This window comes from Corythoichthys intestinalis, chromosome 3 (genome assembly GCF_030265065.1).
Source record: "Corythoichthys intestinalis isolate RoL2023-P3 chromosome 3, ASM3026506v1, whole genome shotgun sequence".
In the NCBI taxonomy this organism is placed as follows: Eukaryota; Metazoa; Chordata; class Actinopteri; order Syngnathiformes; family Syngnathidae; genus Corythoichthys; species Corythoichthys intestinalis.
In genome coordinates this window covers 37,061,042-37,080,406 of record NC_080397.1, presented here as the reverse complement: position 1 = coordinate 37,080,406, position 19,365 = coordinate 37,061,042, and the positions used below count along the sequence as shown (strand labels likewise).

Below are 19,365 nucleotides of genomic sequence, written 5' to 3'. Positions count from 1 at the left end.
TCATAATAATGATTATCATTTAAGAATTACAAGTCTGTCTATCCGTGGATCCCTTTAAAATAAGTCTGTTGAGCTTATGTTCAGCTAGGTATTTTTGTAATTTCAAGAAATTTAAGTGGGTAAAATTTACTTGAGGCACTGGCAGATAATAACACTTACTTCTAGTAGATTTACATGGAAAACAAGAGAATTTAACTAGTTTTAAGGAGGTGTGTTTTTGTAGTGCATATAACATCAAACATACCATGATTGAGGCATATTAAGTATTTTGGTTATTAGAAAAATAAGAAGGGTAAATTTTAGGCAATGCTTTCATTTTGATGCAGGGGTGTAATGGTACACAAAAATCTCGGTTCGGTACGTACCTTGGTTTTGAGGTCACGGTTCGGCTCATTTTCGGTACAGTAAGAAAACAAAATGCAAAATATAAATGTGCTTGTTGTTTATTACACACTTTTGTGCTTTCAACAATAGGAACATTAGCCTATACAAAGCTAGAATTCTGCTCAAAAAGTAGCGGGTATTTAAAGATAATAATCCAACAACAATTTGCCTTTCAGACCCCGCGTATTGGTAAGCTTTCTTTCTGAACGAAAGAAGAAAAAAGAAGTCCTGAGCTAAAGAGAAAAGCAATCCCAATGACAAAGATTTTAACATGTATTTTAGAAATGAAATGCCTCAATGAATCTTTAAAAAAACATTTTTTTTTTTTTTTTATGAATGGTTTTCAAAAGCTTTATTGGTGGATTTTCTCAAGCGCCACACAGAAATTAATAAATTTAATCGTGTAAGCAGGATCTGTGTATTTTTATTATTTAATTACAGGTGTTTTAGCTCATTTCAATGTATTTTATTTAAATGGGCTATTATTTATATAATTACGTGTTTATATTTTACAAATGTGATGTAGCATTCATTTATATTGTATATTTTATGTTGTATAACTTTAGTTCCTATGTGAATATTAGTTCCTACTTGTTTTGTTGTGGTAGGAGGGTTTTGTATTGAACCATGTTGGTTATTATTATAGCAGAGAAGACAGCAGTAAAACAACAAAGACAAGTCAACTGTGCCCCGATCTACCACTGAAGAGATCTGATGGACTCAAAATGTGGGTTACGATTGCATATTAGTTTGAAAATCGACCTGATCCACCGTATTTTTACACGAGTGACTTCCAGTCTGCCCGATCCTAGCTAGTAGTATTGACGCAGGAGGGCCGCGTCTCGCGTCAAATAATAAACTCTGCCGTTCTTTTCGCGTGCATTGCATTGAGCCGTTTATGGGACGCGTATAACACGCGGCCGCACTGCAACTGGTGTGCATTGGCTGATTGACTTTAACGCCACTGTGTTCTCGTGGCGGCCACGTTGTCACGCCCTTGACGTTTCTGGGTTATATACTGTCCGTGTTGGTCCTCATTATAGTAGAGAGGACGGAGTAAATATAATCTACACAAAGAAACTGTAACCCGATCGACTCACAACCTCGAAAAGTAAGGGTTACATTACGTCAGAAACTTGTTCGGTACGCCTGCGTTCCGAACCGAGCACCCCGTACCGAAACGGTTCAATAGAAATACATGTACCTCTACACCCTTAAGTTTTACCTATACTAGTATCGGTGCAACACTAACTTTTTAATTCTTTTTTTTACAAGCAAGTTTTAAAAGTGTGCTAACATATTAAAGGTCAGTTAAGAACAACTAATTACATTTTTGTTTTAGCAATGTTCATCAAGTGAACTTAAAATGTGAGATTTTGCGTCTTTAATGTAAGCATCGGGTCAGAAACATAAAACTTTTGGTATGTTTTTTTTTTTTTTTTTTTTTTTTGCACAAACACATGGAAGAGGAACTTGATCAGTGGTGCACGTTTTGCCAAAGCTATAGCAGCCATGGGAATAATAAATTAACAAATTAAGCTCTATCAAAGGGTGAACCAATTCAAGCAAGGAAAAAGACAAAATAACTCAAGTCTATAAAGGTGTGTTTAACGTTTGCAAACAATATTTCAAATTCTGAGTGATAACCAGATGGCGGTGGAGGGCAAAACTTTTGAATGCTGGCATCTTTCCTTGACGTTCCACACTGGTGGGATGTTAACAGGTGGTCTTATCTTTACTGCAAGACTCATAAACCACAACAGCCTGCGCTTGTGTGATGTGACTGTTCGTGCGAGCATCTCTGTGTGAGCATGTAATAACTTCTCATTACAGTAAATCAGGTAATAATCCCCAAACTGCTGCAGAATGCTCATTATACCTTCACCCCCTGTTATAATGTATTGATCACAAAGCAGGTCACCTATTGACAGCCTAGCGCCAAACCAAATAGAATCTATGGGGCTTCATCATTTCTCCGACTATGTGAGTGCCCATGTATAAGGGATATAAAAATAATTTCCACTGAGTGTATTTCAGCAAAACGAGATCCAGATATTAAAATCCGGCGAATACAATGGGACGGAATAAGCGCATGAGGAAAAAGAGCCAAAGCATGAGCAATCTGCATTACTTCTGTGTCTGCCTTTCAGCCAAAAGTAGCATACATTACAATTTTAATATTTGGCTGCTCTCTAAGACTATTACTAAAGGAGGCTTAAGCGAAAGCCATGCCAAATACATTTAAAATAAAGTAATAACTTGGGATAATTTTCCGAAAAGACCTCATGTTCATTCATTCATTCATTCATTTTCCATGCCTCTTTTCCTCACGAGGGTCGCGGAGGTGCTGGAGCCTATCCCAGTCAATAAAACTTTAATTATGTATCTTTTTAAGAGATATTTTCAGGTTTTATAGATACTTAAATATGCGTTTCCTTTATGTGATGCTTGAGTTTTCATAAAATTGCACAAATCACACATTAAAAAATGTATAGGTTAAATAAATGCTTACCACTTAAGAGCGCTAAGGAAAGAGGTTCAGTGCTTTAGTGTCTACTTACGATTATATTAAACATTTCAGAGGCTTAACAAATACATTTTGTACTCGACACTCGACACAAGAGACAAAGGTTGTCCTTGTTTCACCAACAGTTTCATAAGAATAGTCTCAGTTAACTTTTATTAAGAAATAAAGCACTCGAAATGTTACTTGACGGGAAAATCCATATCATGAATTGAAAATATTTGTACAAAATTCTTAAAGTAGTTCTGTACTCTCATTCATGTTATCCACATTTATGTCATCCGTTTTTTCTTTTTCATTAAAAGAAACATTATACAGCAAATTCTACTTGATCTCTACTTGATGAAAGTGACCATATCCATTCTGCATTTAGCCAAAAGTAGCAGTGATTAACTATTATTATGACCTTCAAGCAGTGAACTTAAACACTTTTTTCAAAGAATGGTTTGAAATGCTTAACAGTTTATATCTTACTATCTTCCGCAAACCTAAGATTTCATAAAAGAATAGGTCAGTCTGATATAGGGCCCCAAAACTAGAGTGAATCATTTAATTTATTACTGTACTATTTTCAACTTCTATTATCTGACAAGTTTTTTTTCCTCAGTATGATCTGAGGTGTCCTTGAATCAGAAAAAGAGATCTTCTAAAAGAATAAAATGAGGGCAGCGTCTAAATTAACATGCTGCAAGGACGTGAGGCAAAGACTGGGATTATATTAAGTTTTATTCACTAACAACAAAAAAATAACATAGAAATTGAATAATCTATTGAGTCAAAACACAAATGCACATAGACATATTACACAAACATTTCTCAAAAAAATATTTCCTAAATTCTAATAATACAGTTATTAAGCAAGCAAAAAGACACAATTCTTCGCTTTTTATAATACTGGGTCAACTCAAATTCTAGTTTCATTATTATAAAATCTATATACTATAATTATCACGCACTCTGCATGTAACTGCTCTCATGATTTCAATTATTGATATGCACAACACTTTGATTGTAAATCTAAAGGAAACTGTTTGACAGAACAGTGAACGGTATAATGCAAGTAAAAATAAAAAAAGAAAAGAAAGAAAGAAAATAGTGTTTGATAGCTGTCACCTGTTGAATGCTGACAAAAACATATACCAGCATGACAAGTGACTTTAGCTGCCTGTAGTAGTTCAAATCAGTCATTAGCATACGTGACTAACTTGCCCAAAAATAGCATGCAGTCAAGTTTGAGAGCAGTTTGATTGTAATTGCCACTTCAGATCAATGTTGTTTTCATCAACGATGACGATAACGAAAATATTTCGACAACGAACAATTTTTACATTACGATGACGTCGCGATGACGCGCTGAAAACATGTCTTGGGAGAGTAAAACACATCGGATGGATGCCAGTTGTTGTCTGACGACACGACAACGAGATGAAAATTTGCCATAGTGTCCGTCATAAATTCGCAATGTGTGATATTTTCTTATTGTGTATGTAATTAGTGTGCTTTTAGCAGCGTTTGGTCGTGTCACTCATGTGACGTGCTGCGCCTTCACCCGACCGCCCGCTCCACACACACATGAGTAATCCTGTGCCCATTCCAGGCTCCTTTTGTGAAAAATGTGTCAGGTGCTGCTTGGTAAGGTTTGCTTTCTTATCTTGGCTAGATATACCATGTTACTTTAGCCTTTAAAGTTCTGTGCTGAGTGATCATCACACACTAAACCAGTGCTTCTCAATTATTTTCTGTTACGCCCCCCCAAGGAAGACGTAAATGTTTCGCGCCCCCCCCCCCCCAACTCTCTGCCGCCACTGTAAATAGTATCATTCGTCTATATTACTATTATAAGTACGCCTCAGCCTAACATTGTGTCCTTTTTTTTCTATTAAAGAAAAAAAGTAACATAGATCAACTTATAATAAAGTATAACTTTTTTAACATTGTGTTGCTTGTAACAGAAAAGACTTAACGCGCATCAATTTGCCTGAAGTTAAAAAAAAAAAAAAAAAAAAGTCACATCCAAACTGTAAAAATACACTCAAGGTACATTTTTGACCATTTGATACTGAAAAATAAAATGTAATAAAATCAGTAAATAATAACAAATTCAAATTGATTAGAAACATTTACTCTTCAGGACAACATGCCAAAAAATTTGACCGAAAAAAAACAAAACTGAATAGAAGGGGGGGGAAAAGGTCTTTGGACAGAAGGAAAGTTTTTATTTTCGCTGATTCACCACAGTGCTCACTGGTTTACTGATATAACACTGACAAAGCGGGACGATTGTGACAATTGGCAATATTCGGCACATTTTCGCTGAAAAACAATCAAGGGGCTTATCAATGAGATTGAGGTCTAATGTCTTTAAGTGGCGTCTTAACTGATTTGGCTTCTCCGCTATAATCATTTTTAGACTCAGTAAACAGTGGTCTTTCCTCATTTCCCACTATATTAAAAGTCAAAGGCAAACGGCCCGAAAAAAGCGCATTCTCGGCGGCCGAGGGAGAACCGTAGGTGAGGGCGGTGGTCGTGACGATCCCAAGCCGAAAACGGCACTTCTCGGCCGGACACGTGAGAACCGAAGAAGACAGTGGGTCGCTGCGTGAGTCCAGCTCTGCATGAGTCTCTTCCGTGTGCTCTTGCTTACTTCAAAAATACTGCACGCACTTTGAAAATGAGAGCGCCACTGCCACCCACGGAGTGGATGTGCAAGTACACTTTATTCTAGTACGGCAAAAAAAAAAAAAAAAAAAAAGCATGTTCCCCGAGGTCACTCGCGCCCCCCCTGGCATCGCTCTGCGCCCCCCTGGGGGGGCGCGCCCCACCATTTGAGAAGTACTGCACTAAACTAACCTGTAGCATTAGCATAGCGTTCATGTTGGCATTAGCATTTAGCGCGGAGACTCCGTGTCTTCTTAAACTCTTGTAAAACAATTTACATACAGTTCTTGGCATCCAGGTGAGGTAAATTAATTGCAAATAATGTGCTGTTGTCCTGCTGAGTGTGTATTATCATCATGAAAATGGTGATGTCCTTGTCGACTGTAACTGTAGACAGTTATGTGCTCCTTCGTCATGTTCATTCGAAATTAGGCATGTGCCGGTAAGAGATTCTGACGGTATGATAACCTTAAGACAAAATATCACGATTTCACGGTATCACGGTATTGCAATTACAGCTCTAAAGGTTAAGAAAGTCTAAACCCACAGCCGCAGCTCAACATTATAACCATCAGAACAAAAATGATTGAATTATGTTCCATAAAATGCATGTGTGTATGTATGACTCGTATCATGTTTACATTATACACACTCTTTGTTAACACAGACAGTTGGCAGAGAGAAAAAAAACAGGTTTTACCCCCGCTAGACACACTAAACACGCTGGAGTTAACTCATAGCTCGTGGGAAAAGTTCATGACAGTGTTTACTAACCTTTAATTTTGTGTAAATGTGAAATCATATTGGAGTTATGACATGAAAAATAGCAAATACCGTAGGCATGATGTGATGGAAATTTTAGCGGTTTTGAAACCTTGACTTTATCATGTCACAGTATACCTTGATACTGGTAATCAACACGTCTATTTGAAATTTTTGGAAACCTTTTATTTATTCATTTATTCATGTACTAAAACTTTTGAGGTTTATAGACGAAAACATTTTGAGGATTCTCGACTAAAACTAGACGAAATTTGTCTGAGTTTTCGTTGACTAAAGTAGACAAAGACAAACACATTTTGAAATGACTAAAAGATGACTAAGACTAAAAGGTATTTTCGTCAAAAAGAGTAGGACTAAGACGAAAATTAAAATAGCTGCCAAAAACAACAAGGCTTCAAACTTGAGTTTTGTTGAGTCTACAAACAAGTTCTATAGAAAACCTGATCAAAAACACCTTTAAATACAACAGTAAAACAGTTTAAGCCCATTACTTCTTATTTGGACTTTCATTTTGTCAAACAACACATTCTCCCATTGGCTGACGGGTTACAGCTAAAATAGCCTACAATAACCTTGTTCAGGCCAGAATTCTGGAAAGTTCTCCAAGTCATATCATCATAATTACCATAACATCATTTGCCCTGAATCTAGACTTAAATAGGGCAAATGAAACATTAGTGAGAAGTGCAGTGTGTGTGGGCAGTAGAACAGGTCACATACTGTACTTTGCTAATCATTTGTTGCCTGTGGATTTATTTGGCCACATCTACTCTAGCACAGATAATGTTTTTGCCTTGTAATTTGGACAATATTTTATGCCTCTCTGCACTATGTCTAAGGTATGTTTACAAACACCACGCCTGCATTTGCCAGACTGCGCCTGCACATAAACGGGCAGTCTCGTGTGTGATGTCATCGTCCACGCGGGTCACCTCTTCACTGGAAGCTTAGAATTTTTTCGGCATTGTTCAATGTCTTTTCTGGACATATTCAAGCGTAAAATTTCAGTTCTTTCAGTTGTAAAAATAGGAGCAGGAAAGCCCCGTCTTTACCTCCTCCATGTATGCCTCCATTGTTTACAATGCCGTAATGCGTAATGGCGATAATGCGCTCTGTGACGTCACTTCCTTTGTGCCCGGTTATTATACGGATAGCCTGGCTGTACTAGGCGGTTTAGGCACCATTCAAAAAATTATGCGTACCTCTAACTTGAGTAATAAAATCTCTGGACAAGAGGTACATTAGTGTAGCCGACATGCTGTATCGTCTAATTAATTACACGTTTAAGGCTGTTATCCGTTCTAGTGTAAACGTGAGGTGAAATGAAGTGCTCATTCCATTTTTTGGTCTTTTTTAATTCACTAAATATAGCCGTCAATCCTTTTAGGGAGTATGTAACTGTGTATATGTGCATTACCTGTGGCCGGAGCTGTCTGCTAATATCGTTAGGGTCCAAGGCAAATAGTGCCTCTCGTGCGCCGACGTACAAAACTCTCTCATGGTCCGACAGTGTCAGCATGCTGTAGTTGAAGACTCCTTGAATGCTGAACCTGGCCATGCTGTCCAAAACATCTGGATGAAGACAAAAGGAGTAACATTTATATTGGCATTACTTGCAACATTTGCTCAAAATTCGAAGTAAACATTTAACACGGGTTAAAAATTGGTCCATGTCCCAGTTTATTCATACCACTGAGCATGGCACCATAATGAGCCCCCCCCAGTGTAGCCATAACTTATGTTATCCACCTAGTTCCAGTTCACACACATTTCTTGGTTCTTAAGCAATACACAGATGGAAAGTACTGCTGCTTTTCAATTCTAACCCAGATTATCGTCCACCTACAATCAACCTACGCTGCAATCATCATCATTTTATATAAACCAATAATAAAAAAAGACTGTTCTCACAGTTTCAGTAAACACATTCAGCGTTTCTTCACTTTTAGTTTGCCTACTGGCACCATAACCAGCAGGAGAAGGTAATCACATTTACAGTTGCTTGTAAATGAGGAGTACATGACAATTCTGTTATGCTTAATCTACTTACTTACACACCCTCCTTAAAAGTGAAAGGATTTTCGACCATTGCTACCGGAGTCATACAATTTAGGGTTGCACCAAACTATTTGGGTTTGTAAAGTCAAACTTTAACACAAAATCACAAAAGATCTCTGCATTTCTAAAACTACTTCAGCACATCATGGGAGTCTTTAAGTCATTCACTCAGCCATTTTTTTTCCATTTTTGTTTTACTTGATTTTGACTGATTTTGCAAGGCCCACAGAAAATTCTCTTCTATTGCTATATAAACATGGAATCCACCAAAAGAAAGATTAGCCTCTCTTCTTTCAGCAGGAAAAAAAATTAGTTCATATCTTTTTCCATTCTTTAGAAATCAACATAAGAAAACAGCTTAGTTTAAGCAATTTTCCAATTTCTAATGAAAAAACAGAGAAATTGAGCTTTTTGTAAAAGCATACATTTCAAACATAACTTTGACTTTAACACAGCTATATTTTGCTTTGTGACATCCCAAACATCTGAATATATGTTTTCCTTCTACAAATTAACATAAACAAGAAGACAAATAGAGCTTTTGATAGCAAAGTAACAATTTATTTACACATAACTAAACTATTGAACTGAGAGATGACGCTGTTGTGGCCGCCGCGACAGCCGCGGTAAACTTTTCCCTCATCGCCGCGTCTCATCAAGATAGATATTTTTGAGTCTTTCTTTTGTGGTGACCACTGCCTCGTGGCGGAGTTCGCCTGGGGAACTTGTGTTCCTGGGGGGAACTGGTTTGCCCGTGCGCATTTGCGGCTGAGTCGCGGGACACTGGAGGGTGCGGGGGATGCGAGCGGCTCTGCTTGGCGAGCAGCACAGACTCAACGGCATCGTCCGCTGCCCTGGTGGTCCCAGTCATTCTGCTTGGTCGTCCAGCGCTTGACATCCCGGGCGTCCTCCCGGTGTTCTGCTTGGTTGTCCGCCGCCTATCATCCTGGACGTTCATTCGGTAGTCTTCTGCCGGCGCCCTGGCCGTGCAGCCCGGCCGTTCGTTCCGTTGAATCAGGTTGCGGGTCTCACCAAATGCGCTACTGCCCTCCAGTGGCCAGTTTTATTGCTTTAAAATGGATTTTCAGCATTGTGCTTTGGAGCTAAGTTGCATCAGAACCCAGAGATGTCTCTTGTGAAAAAAAAACGTAAAAGACGTATAAATACTTCTTTGGGACACTGAAACAATTAAAAATAGAACAACAACACTTTGGGAGCAAATGAGTTAAGGGGCCGTTTTCATGGTGGCGCTCAGAGAATATGACAAATTTCATGTTTGCTTTCCGTCTCTGTTCCAACGATGTCGCAATTCCGCGTGACAACGGTGTAATATTCATGCCAGGCCGGCAGCCAATGATGCACTTCCTTGATACCAACAACCTCCTTAGCCGGAAAACAACATACCTGCACACTCCAAGCAATGGCATTTTTCTTTTGCTCCCAGGAGCACAAAAATGCAAACATTAAACATATTTCAATTAAAAATATTATACAAACAGTAAATTCAAGGCGACGTTCAGCCATGTTTGCTGTTTTTTAGTGTTTAGTAGCAGTGCTGCGGACGGCCAAAGCGACGTGTGAGAGTGCTGAAGTCACCGGCGTGAGAGCTTTCCATTTATATTGTTGCGGAGAAAGCCCCACAATCGAATCCTTCCACTTTGCAGCCCGGAATCAAAGGTTTGCTTCTGCGCCTCCTGTTTTCGCTGTCACTATTAAAAGGCAAGGCCATTCCGCAACCTAATCGTTGCATCTTGGTGTCGCAGTGTCACCATGTAAAGTCCTGTAAATCAGAGGTAATCATAGACTTTAAAAAAATAAGTGGACATTTCTTGCAATCATGCTTTTATCTGATTAACATAAAAAATGTGTACCACCAACGTATAAAACAATTAACAATTGTTTTTCAAAAATTTGCATGTATGTTGCACGTTAAAGGGCAGATGAAGAGTTTGTCGGATTTAGCTGTAATTTGACGAATTCAAACTTCGGATGAGTGTCATAAGGACTGTCATTTTTATCGTGTAACAGCGAGAAGAATTTGTGTTTCAAAAAACATTTAAAAAAAAATTTTTTTTTAGCCCTCCGTCAATACTACCTTCCCAAACCCGGAGGTGTGATGTCATTTACAGAAGGCAACAGAAGACATAGCGGACTTCATTCATAGCAGCACCAGCGATAGTGATATTTCCAGCGAAAGTACCCATTCAGGATCACTTTTTCGTGACATTAGCGATGACTACGGCTCCCAGGAAGGATTATTTACAATTAATCCTTACATGTTTGAAACTGAGGCGTCAGAATACTCGGCACAGCAGACAGTACTGATGACGCCGATTAGCGGCTCAATACCTCACGAGAGGAGGAGTGATAAGCCTATGTCTAGTACCGTGATTTCTCTCTGAACCTTTCTCTACCCAGTCATTCTGTGATACAATTATCAGTAATTTCGAAAACAGACAAGTAGTTCTATAGATCTAGTAATAAGTGTATCAAATTCACATAAATAAACAACCTGTCAGCTGTCTCAAGAAATGAACTCTTCAGATCTACAATTTCTAGTTACACACGGAGAGTATTTTCCAAACTAAGATAATTCCGTTAATAAGCACAGTTTAATAACATTTGTGGAATTTGCCAACTTAAAAATGACCCAAAACTGGAATAAAGAAATCCAGGAACCCTTTGCAGATCTGTTAATAATAGACTAACTAAACAGCAAGCCACATTTGCATGAACTAAAATTTTACTTCACGAATTCAAGATGAAAACTGAGCTTAGCATATTATTACAGTGGATGCCAGACAGCTGGCCATTGCCACGAAAAGTACCGAACATGGTATGACTGTCTGAAAACACACAAACACTAAGCCCAGCTATCATTTGATTTTTTTTTTTTTTTTTAAACATCACAACTTAAACAATTGTGGTCCAAAAAAGGGTCATGAAGCAATTATGTTGCCGTACATAAAAAAAAAAACTGCTTTATTTTGATAGTGAAATAGAGTAATTTTTCCATTTCTACAATGCAAATTTCTCTGTTTTGAAGCCAGGCTCCAGTGGCAATCTGTTGTACAGGCATAGTTTTAAAACACTTCCGGTGACCCGTTTTCCCACAATGCAGGGTGCCTATTGGTGGTGAGCTAAAGGATTAAACTAAATCCACAATTATATCTTGCAATCAAATGCAATGTATTTGCATATGTAATGTCGATGCCGCAACAATAATCATGCAATGAATGCTCAGTGACTGCCATGTCTGGAATTGTCCCCTAAATTAAAGAACCTAAAGCCTTTTCACAGAAACAAATGTTTCAGAGTTAAGGTGTAATTTGTTTATCAGTCTTTGGAATAACATTAACCTTCAGAATTTAAATGCCGTCAAAAGAGAAAAATACCTTTTACAGCTTCCTGCTGGTGAGAACAGTGTAATTAAAGCAAACGGATACTAAATGGCATTATTTAAATCCTCAAATTATAATTTTTTCTGAGGGAGAGAGACCAACCAAACGACTGATTACTGGTGATAATCATGATTTTCAGCCTCATAATTCAACCATTTTTAAGACAAATCTGATAAGTGCTGGATGCATGTCACAAATGAGATAAGGTACTCCCATTTGGCAAGGCTGTGCAAACAAACAACACGCGATTACTCCCTCCCAAAACTAGCCCTTGTTCTCTTTTTAAGGCTGAGGCAAATAAGGCACAACAACAAAGAGAAAAGCATCTTCTTGAAGTTTTAGGATCCTGTCCACATAATTTTTATAGCAAAATTCAGCAACATCAGAGATAATTCATGTACGCCGTGAATTATACTTTTGGAGAAACTCCAAAAATAATATCCCGTGTCAGTATGTAGCAGTGGAAGTTGAAAGTATAAAAGCAAATAACCTAGATGTGGCACGGCCTAAATGCTAAAAAACTATAACTTGTGAAGGGACAAAAATAATTGGTGTTGTACTTTGGGTATGATTAGACTATCCATTATCTGGGATAAAGATGTAGATCGCATTTTAATACTAGGCCTAACTGAAGTTTCCCAATTTAATTAGCTACGATTCAGAGATTTAACTGGATGCTAGCCTTGGAATTAATAAAATGCAAATTCTGGCAGGTGTTTAGTTGTGATCTTCCAGTACTTCTCAACGACAGGCATGGGCAATTTTAAAAAGATGAAGGGCTGTATAGCTTGTGTCCGACAAAGAATTGCACATTGATGCGCTGCGCGAAGAGGGATTTTAGACCGGATGTTGGTATTTTTCTGCACACACGCACACAGGTGCATTTGAAAAGGGTGTTTTTTTGCGCTGCTTTGAGCATACCTTTAAATACATTATGCTAGCACACTGCTAGTCCTTGACATAAGGAAGAAGGAACTGAATTTGCTGGCATACAACATAAGCAATACTCAATTTGTATTAGTATTTGTGACATTTTGGTTTGGGAGTGGTTGTGAGATATTTCCTATTACACAGTAAAAAATAACACTTCCTATTAGTGATGTATTGTTAACTAAAGATTTTAAGTAGACATGACTCAAATTCTTTAGTTTACTCAAGTACAGGTAGTTACTATTTTATCAAGTTAATACTGTAAACTTCATTAAGTAAGTTGAATTAAATTAAATGATAAAGTATGTAGGCTATACTTCTATGAGTAAATTAAACTTGAAATGATAAGTCATGTCAAACACTGCGATCTCAATTCTGATGCCTGTCAGCACAGGTTTTTGGCTCAGTTGTGTGTGTGCTCGGCTGCCATGGTTAAGGCACAGGTTCTTCGAACCCCGGTTGGAGCAAAATATAACATTAAAACGTTGAGTTCAACAGACCTAAACTGAAGTACTATTTCTTAGAATGTTGAGTTCAAAGTGTTTACTGTGATCCCTCAATTATCGCTGTTAATGAGGACAAGAACCAAATTGCGTAAAGTGAAAAACTGCGAAGTAGTGCCCTCGTCCACTTTTAACAGATTTTTTTGTGTATAATGATCACTCGTTTTTCGCAGTTAATGGGGACCAGAACGTACTGCGATAAGTGAAAAACAATGAATTAACGTCCCCCCCGCTTTTTCTCTGTGTATGTGTATGTTCAATGTATTTACTTCGGATTTAGCATTGGAAAAAGTTACATATGACATATGATTTCACTTTTTAAACAACAATAGTGTCTTTATTAATTGCTTCATTGAGTGGGTCCACTCAAATCTGCTCAAGCTGCTAACTCGTGCACACAGTAACTGTTTAACAAATGATGATTGACGCATGCGGCCCTTTGAAGTTTCGGCTTCCACGCGTCTTGGGCAAGATGAAACCTTAACGTCTGTCAATAATCTTTGACTTTGATGTGCAACTCCAGTGCACTGCCTAACCAAGAAAAGCTGCTGGAGTGAGAGTGAGAGACTACGTGATCAGATCGTGACAGCGCTATAAAATACAGCATTTATTTATCTATTTTTTTAATTGGAAAAAAAAAAAAAAACGGACTGAGGGCGTGAAGTTTGAAGCGCGAAGTAGCGAGGGATCAGTGTATATACAAAAATATCAATAAGTGTATATAGAACCCTATAAATGCATGCTATCATTAAAACATAAAAGAATAGTTTAAAATAATATAAGTAAAATATTGATACAAATAACATACATAAAATAATGAATAAATAATATGAGCTGTACCTTCATTCTCTCACTCATATGATACGTGGGAGTAAGTGTACATACATACATAGACGTAAATAAAGTGAACGTAAATGTTTTTAGAACTCTTTCATATAATAATATATTTTTTTAAAAATCCGCGATGCACTGAGGGCAGGAAAGTTCAGCTGCGGAGTAGCGAGGGATCATTGTATTTGTTTTATTGAGTTTTCCATCAAACTTGAAAAAGCCAGTGAAATTGATTGACTTGAAATGTCAAATCAACGTTTTTTTTGTTTTTTTTTTCCTCTCCAAAACAGCATTATGTATTACTGTACATTGTCAGGAAACACTGATCTTCCATAGAGACAAACTTGTACAGCAGAGGGCACACTGTAATGTAAGGCTAGCAGAGACTAGGTGACAAAGGAAAATTGCTGTTCAGTTTTCATCAAGTCTTATGCTTTATTTAGTATCACCTTGTTATCATAGTGTTCTCACTTTCGAATGTGTTTCCATTGAAAAGAAAAATGCAATCCTAAGAATGAATGACAACATTTACAAAAAAAAAAAAAGGCCTAATTTTCAATTGGGGGGAAAACGAAGCCATTCTCATGGGATGGAGCAGTAGTGTGATTTATGGCATGTCAAACTATATATGTGGCATGTGGCTTTGGCCTAGTTGAGACAAAATTGACTTTTATTCATAAATAGATCCTACTTTCCTATTTGTGTAGAAAATAAGAACTCTTCCAGCAGAAGTGAGCAAAACATTCCCCAAACATCCCATGTGAGAGACCCGTAAGGTTAACGAGGCCCACGGTAACAGGTGTTCTATATTGGTTTACTGTAATTTTTTTTGACAAGCATTAAATTAACATGTGTAGAATTGTAGATAAAATTAGAATAGAAAATATTTTTCCCCCCGGGTCAAGATGAAGGTGGATGCATTTCTCTTTCCACACATTTCTAGCCTACCTCAATTACTATATTACTAAATTTGTTGCAGCCACAATATATTTAATAAACATTTCTAAATTATTCTGCACAAACTCTCATAACCACCTAAATAGTAAGTAGGTCATCTTGGGAAACTCTGCACTTATTCCAGCTGTCTTCTGTTGTAAATATGACGCAAATGTCATTGGAAACATGGTCGTGAAGTATGGACAAGGTAAAACAAAATTAGAACTTGGGAGCACAAGCTTGGCAAGAGAGATGTGAAGAGAAAAAGTGCTTAACGAAAGGAAGTAGCTGATAAGTAGTGAAGTCAGGTTATTATCTGAAGAGCAGGAGCGTATAAACAGTCGGGGTGGGGGTGTACAAATGAGCGAGAGTGAAGGAGGAGAGAAGCAGCATCCTCGGGGGAGCACTGAATACATCTGCTGCTATGCTACACCCACAACGAGCACATGCACACAAAAAGACACACAGTCATCAGTGTAGCGGTTCTCTAGAGTGCCTCGTGACTGATTTGAACCACCCAAAAGCGGAGATTAACCATTCACCACACCGTTGCGACCCTGAGACCACAACTTCAGTGAGTTCTACATGACAGTTCACGAGTATCTGTCACCAAAAGAATTCACACTTGTGGCTCTTATGCAGATATGTTTTACATATTTTGCGCTGCATGATCCAGTGTCTCTCTATTTTCAGCAATAAATAAATATTTGGTGTGTGTGTGATTATGCCTTTGACGCTAGAAGACAACCATCAGAAAAAAATAAAGGATTTATATTCAAAATGATGCTGAGATAAAAAGATGTGCACTAGGTAAAACATGAAAGAGTACAAAAAAAAAAGACATAAAAACAGGGAGACAAGGTCAATTTTGTAAACAGACACGATCACAGTTAACTGGTCTTCCATGTCACTGTGTGAAGTTTTGTTTATTTTCAAATGAGTTGGAGATTGAAAGACAGATATGCTGGTACAAAATAAGGCGCACAAATAATGTTACAGAGTTTTGGACTTTGGGTGAAGAGTTCTAAGGTAGCAGGTTGAAAATGTTGAAATGGCACCGGCTGTAGAGATGATGTGATGTGAAGTTGCACACAACTCAAATCAATACGATGCTCAGTTTGAAAAATAACGTGTAAATGTCTTTTAGAGAAATTCCTTCCATTTTGTTTTCTTCATCATTTTTTCTCACAGACACCATTTACCATGTGACATCATACGTCAAGACCACGTACCTGCCTGACTTTCTGTTAAAGCGAGCCGAAACCATGGACAACTGATACTTGATGCCTCATGGAATTGGGTGGGCCAAACGCAACTAAAATCATCATAACCTCACGATTAAAAAAAAAAAAAAAAAAAAAAAAAAAAAGAATAAAAAACTTATTTTCACACAGTTGTTCTAAACATCAAATACTGTATGTAGACCTTGCTATACAGCTATAGCGCGCCAGTTATGAGTATGATTCCTAAAAACTGTTTGCGGTACCAGGTACTGACATGCATTGCTCAATAAACCGTATTGACCCGAATATAAGACGGTGTTTTTTGCATTGAAATAAGACTGAAAAAGTGGGGGTCATCTTATATTCGCGGTCTAGACATTGTACCCATTCACGACGCTAGATGGCGCCAGATATCATTGACAGATATCGTTCTGTCATGACAAATCTCAGCTACTCTCAAGTTTAACCAGTTTGCATTATTTTTTTGCAATGTTTTTCCTTATTCAGATTTGTTTCAAGACTACGGTTACAGTTAGACTTCACTTTGATGGTTAATGCAGTTATTGCAATTTTGTTTTTATTTTTATTTTTTTGTTTTATCACAATAGATTGGTTTATTTACATTTGGAAAAACCAGAAGCCATTCATTTACGAATGTGATTGCACTTTAGTTTACATATTAAAATGTTCAAATATTAATATTTGAACAGGGCAAAATAACATGCTTTGTGTCTCAAATACATTGTTATAATCATTTGTTTCAGATGTACTGTAATTATTTTCTGTATAAAAATTAATTTGGTGTTCAAAAAGTCTTTTTTCAAACTTGAGTCTTGAAAAAGAGGGGGTCGTCTTATTATCAGGGCCGTCTTATATTCGGGCCAATACGGTATTTAAACGTAATCTCAGACATAGTGTCTGTTAATCACCGTCCTCATTTAAGGAAAAAATAAAAAAGCCAATCACACATTACTCTAAAATTATTCCGAGCTGGATTTGTCTAATGAATGACATACAGGTAAACTGGTTAAAGCTTCGCAAAGGAGCCAATGTTGGAGCACCTTTAGCCTACCACCCACCCTGGCGTTTTGATTGACATAAAAAGTACATAACAGCGAGTCAAATCTAATTTTTAACACGCATCAAAACATGCTCAGTCAACCGTGCCTGCCACGGCAAAACATAGGTTTTCAGCCCTCTGATAGAGAGCAAGCACCAATCAAGTAAAACACCAAAGCACGAAAAAGTTTGTAAGGAAAAGATTGCTCTCAAGTCTCACAACCTCGCATGCAGCCGTTTACTGTAATTTTGAGGGTTTAGCAATATTTGAAGCCGTTCATAAGTCACAAAAATCAAAGTGTTTTGGGATCATAGTTTCTGTCATAGTTTTTTTAAATGAATAAAGGGATTAGAAATTAATCTATTGCAAATGTTGTGTTCTTTTTCTTGAAATTTACTCATCGCAGCCCTATCCCAAATGTACATGATAGCATTGACTTCACTGAGCTCCTAAAGACATTGCGCTACGGCTCCCCATAGGGCGCCGCCAGGCAGAGCGTCGTGGCAGCTTTCACTGCGATAAACTCAAACACACGCTGCGTTAAGGTGGAAAAAAGACGGACTTTTTGGTGCAAGCAGACAGGAGTGTCTCAAGAGTGATTTGATCGAGGATTCAAGGTAATTATTAAAATTAGCACCATGCATGCACTTTGAAACGTAAAAAAAATGAAATGAATGGAAAAAAATAGCGCAACTTTACGTTAAAATATTTACGTAAAATGAATGACAACAGCCTGTTTTTCTGCTTTTCAGAATCTAGACTGTTTTACATTCATATCTATAGAAATTCCGGGATTTACGCATTTTATTTACGCATATTATTTATTTATTTATTTTTTCAACTTAAAAAGTTCTTTGTATTATGATGGCCGCCATGTTGGATTTTGTATCCGTACACCAGTGGTTCTTAACCTGGGTTTGACCGAGCCCCAGGGGTTCGGTGAGTCACTCTAAGGTGAAGTTTAAAGAGCATATGACACCAGAAAAAAAGTCTTAAATGGCATTATTATGTGAATTAGAATCATATTTTGAGACGATTCGACTATATACAACAATTTAGCAAAGCGCAGATGACGAGAAATTAGTCTTTTAATCTGCCGGTTAGCCGCGCCTACCATTACAGGGCTTTAGCGTCCCCAACAGGTGGATGACGTCAGCGGTAGACTGGGCTCATCGGTTTTACTATTCAGCCCATTGAGGGGGAATTGTTCAGAACGAGGAAAACGCGACGAAGAGAGCCGCCAAATGTCATTGTTTCAGTCTCTCTACTCCAATATTTTTACAGGATATTCTTTTTATCCAAGTATTTTTCCCCAATAGTTACATAAATGGCTTGAGAAGGACCAGTCAGCCCGTCGAGGGGGAACCATTCACAACGAGGAAAACGCGACGAAGAGAGCGGCAAAATGTCATTGTTTCTGTCTCTTTACTTCCATATTTTTACAGGATATTCTTTTTATCCAAGTATTTTCCCCAATTGCTAAATAAATGGCATGGTCATGACAAATAACAATCTTGTGCTAAATGGAATATGAAATAATAAAAATCCATTTATTCAAGACGACATGGCAAAATTACTCCATAATGGTCAAAACTGTCGACTTCACCTTTACTGTCGCACCTCCCGAACGATATTTTATGACACCTAAATCGGACATATGTCATTTCCCTTCCCTGGCTTCGGAGAATGTAAACAAACCAGAAGGAGTGACAGCTAGCCGACATGCTAACCTGAACCGAGGGATGTTTCAAAGTCTTCGAAGTGGAAAATCACACGTAACTAGCCTGGATTATTTGACATGACGACCCGGCTGTCGACTGTGTTTGCGGATCGGCAAACCGCCCGGCGGAGAGCAATTTATAGTTCGTTCCCGGGAGGAGGGTGGCTGGAGTTGTTGTGCAGCTAACGTGCTAACAGCTAACTGCTAATGAGCATGAGGAGAGCTTTTTACATGCCTATCAATGATCAAACGTAAGTAGTCCTTTATTTAAAGGAATTTTGTAGTGTTTACTTTGTAATCACTGTATTCGTATTTGACATAATACAAAACAAGATGTTTACTCACTTCCTCGTA

At 37.8% G+C, this 19,365-nt stretch overlaps 1 protein-coding gene across 2 annotated transcripts in view; it reads right to left on the bottom strand.

Moving 5' to 3' along the window:
• sema4c (sema domain, immunoglobulin domain (Ig), transmembrane domain (TM) and short cytoplasmic domain, (semaphorin) 4C) overlaps positions 1-19,365 on the bottom strand; it is a 175,138-nt gene that overhangs the window by 37,799 nt on the left and 117,974 nt on the right. For both annotated transcript variants that reach the window (XM_057831085.1, XM_057831086.1), the window contains one exon: positions 7,767-7,921. In XM_057831085.1, the coding sequence (XP_057687068.1) occupies positions 7,767-7,921 (155 nt within the window). The remainder of the gene's footprint in view (positions 1-7,766; positions 7,922-19,365) is intronic.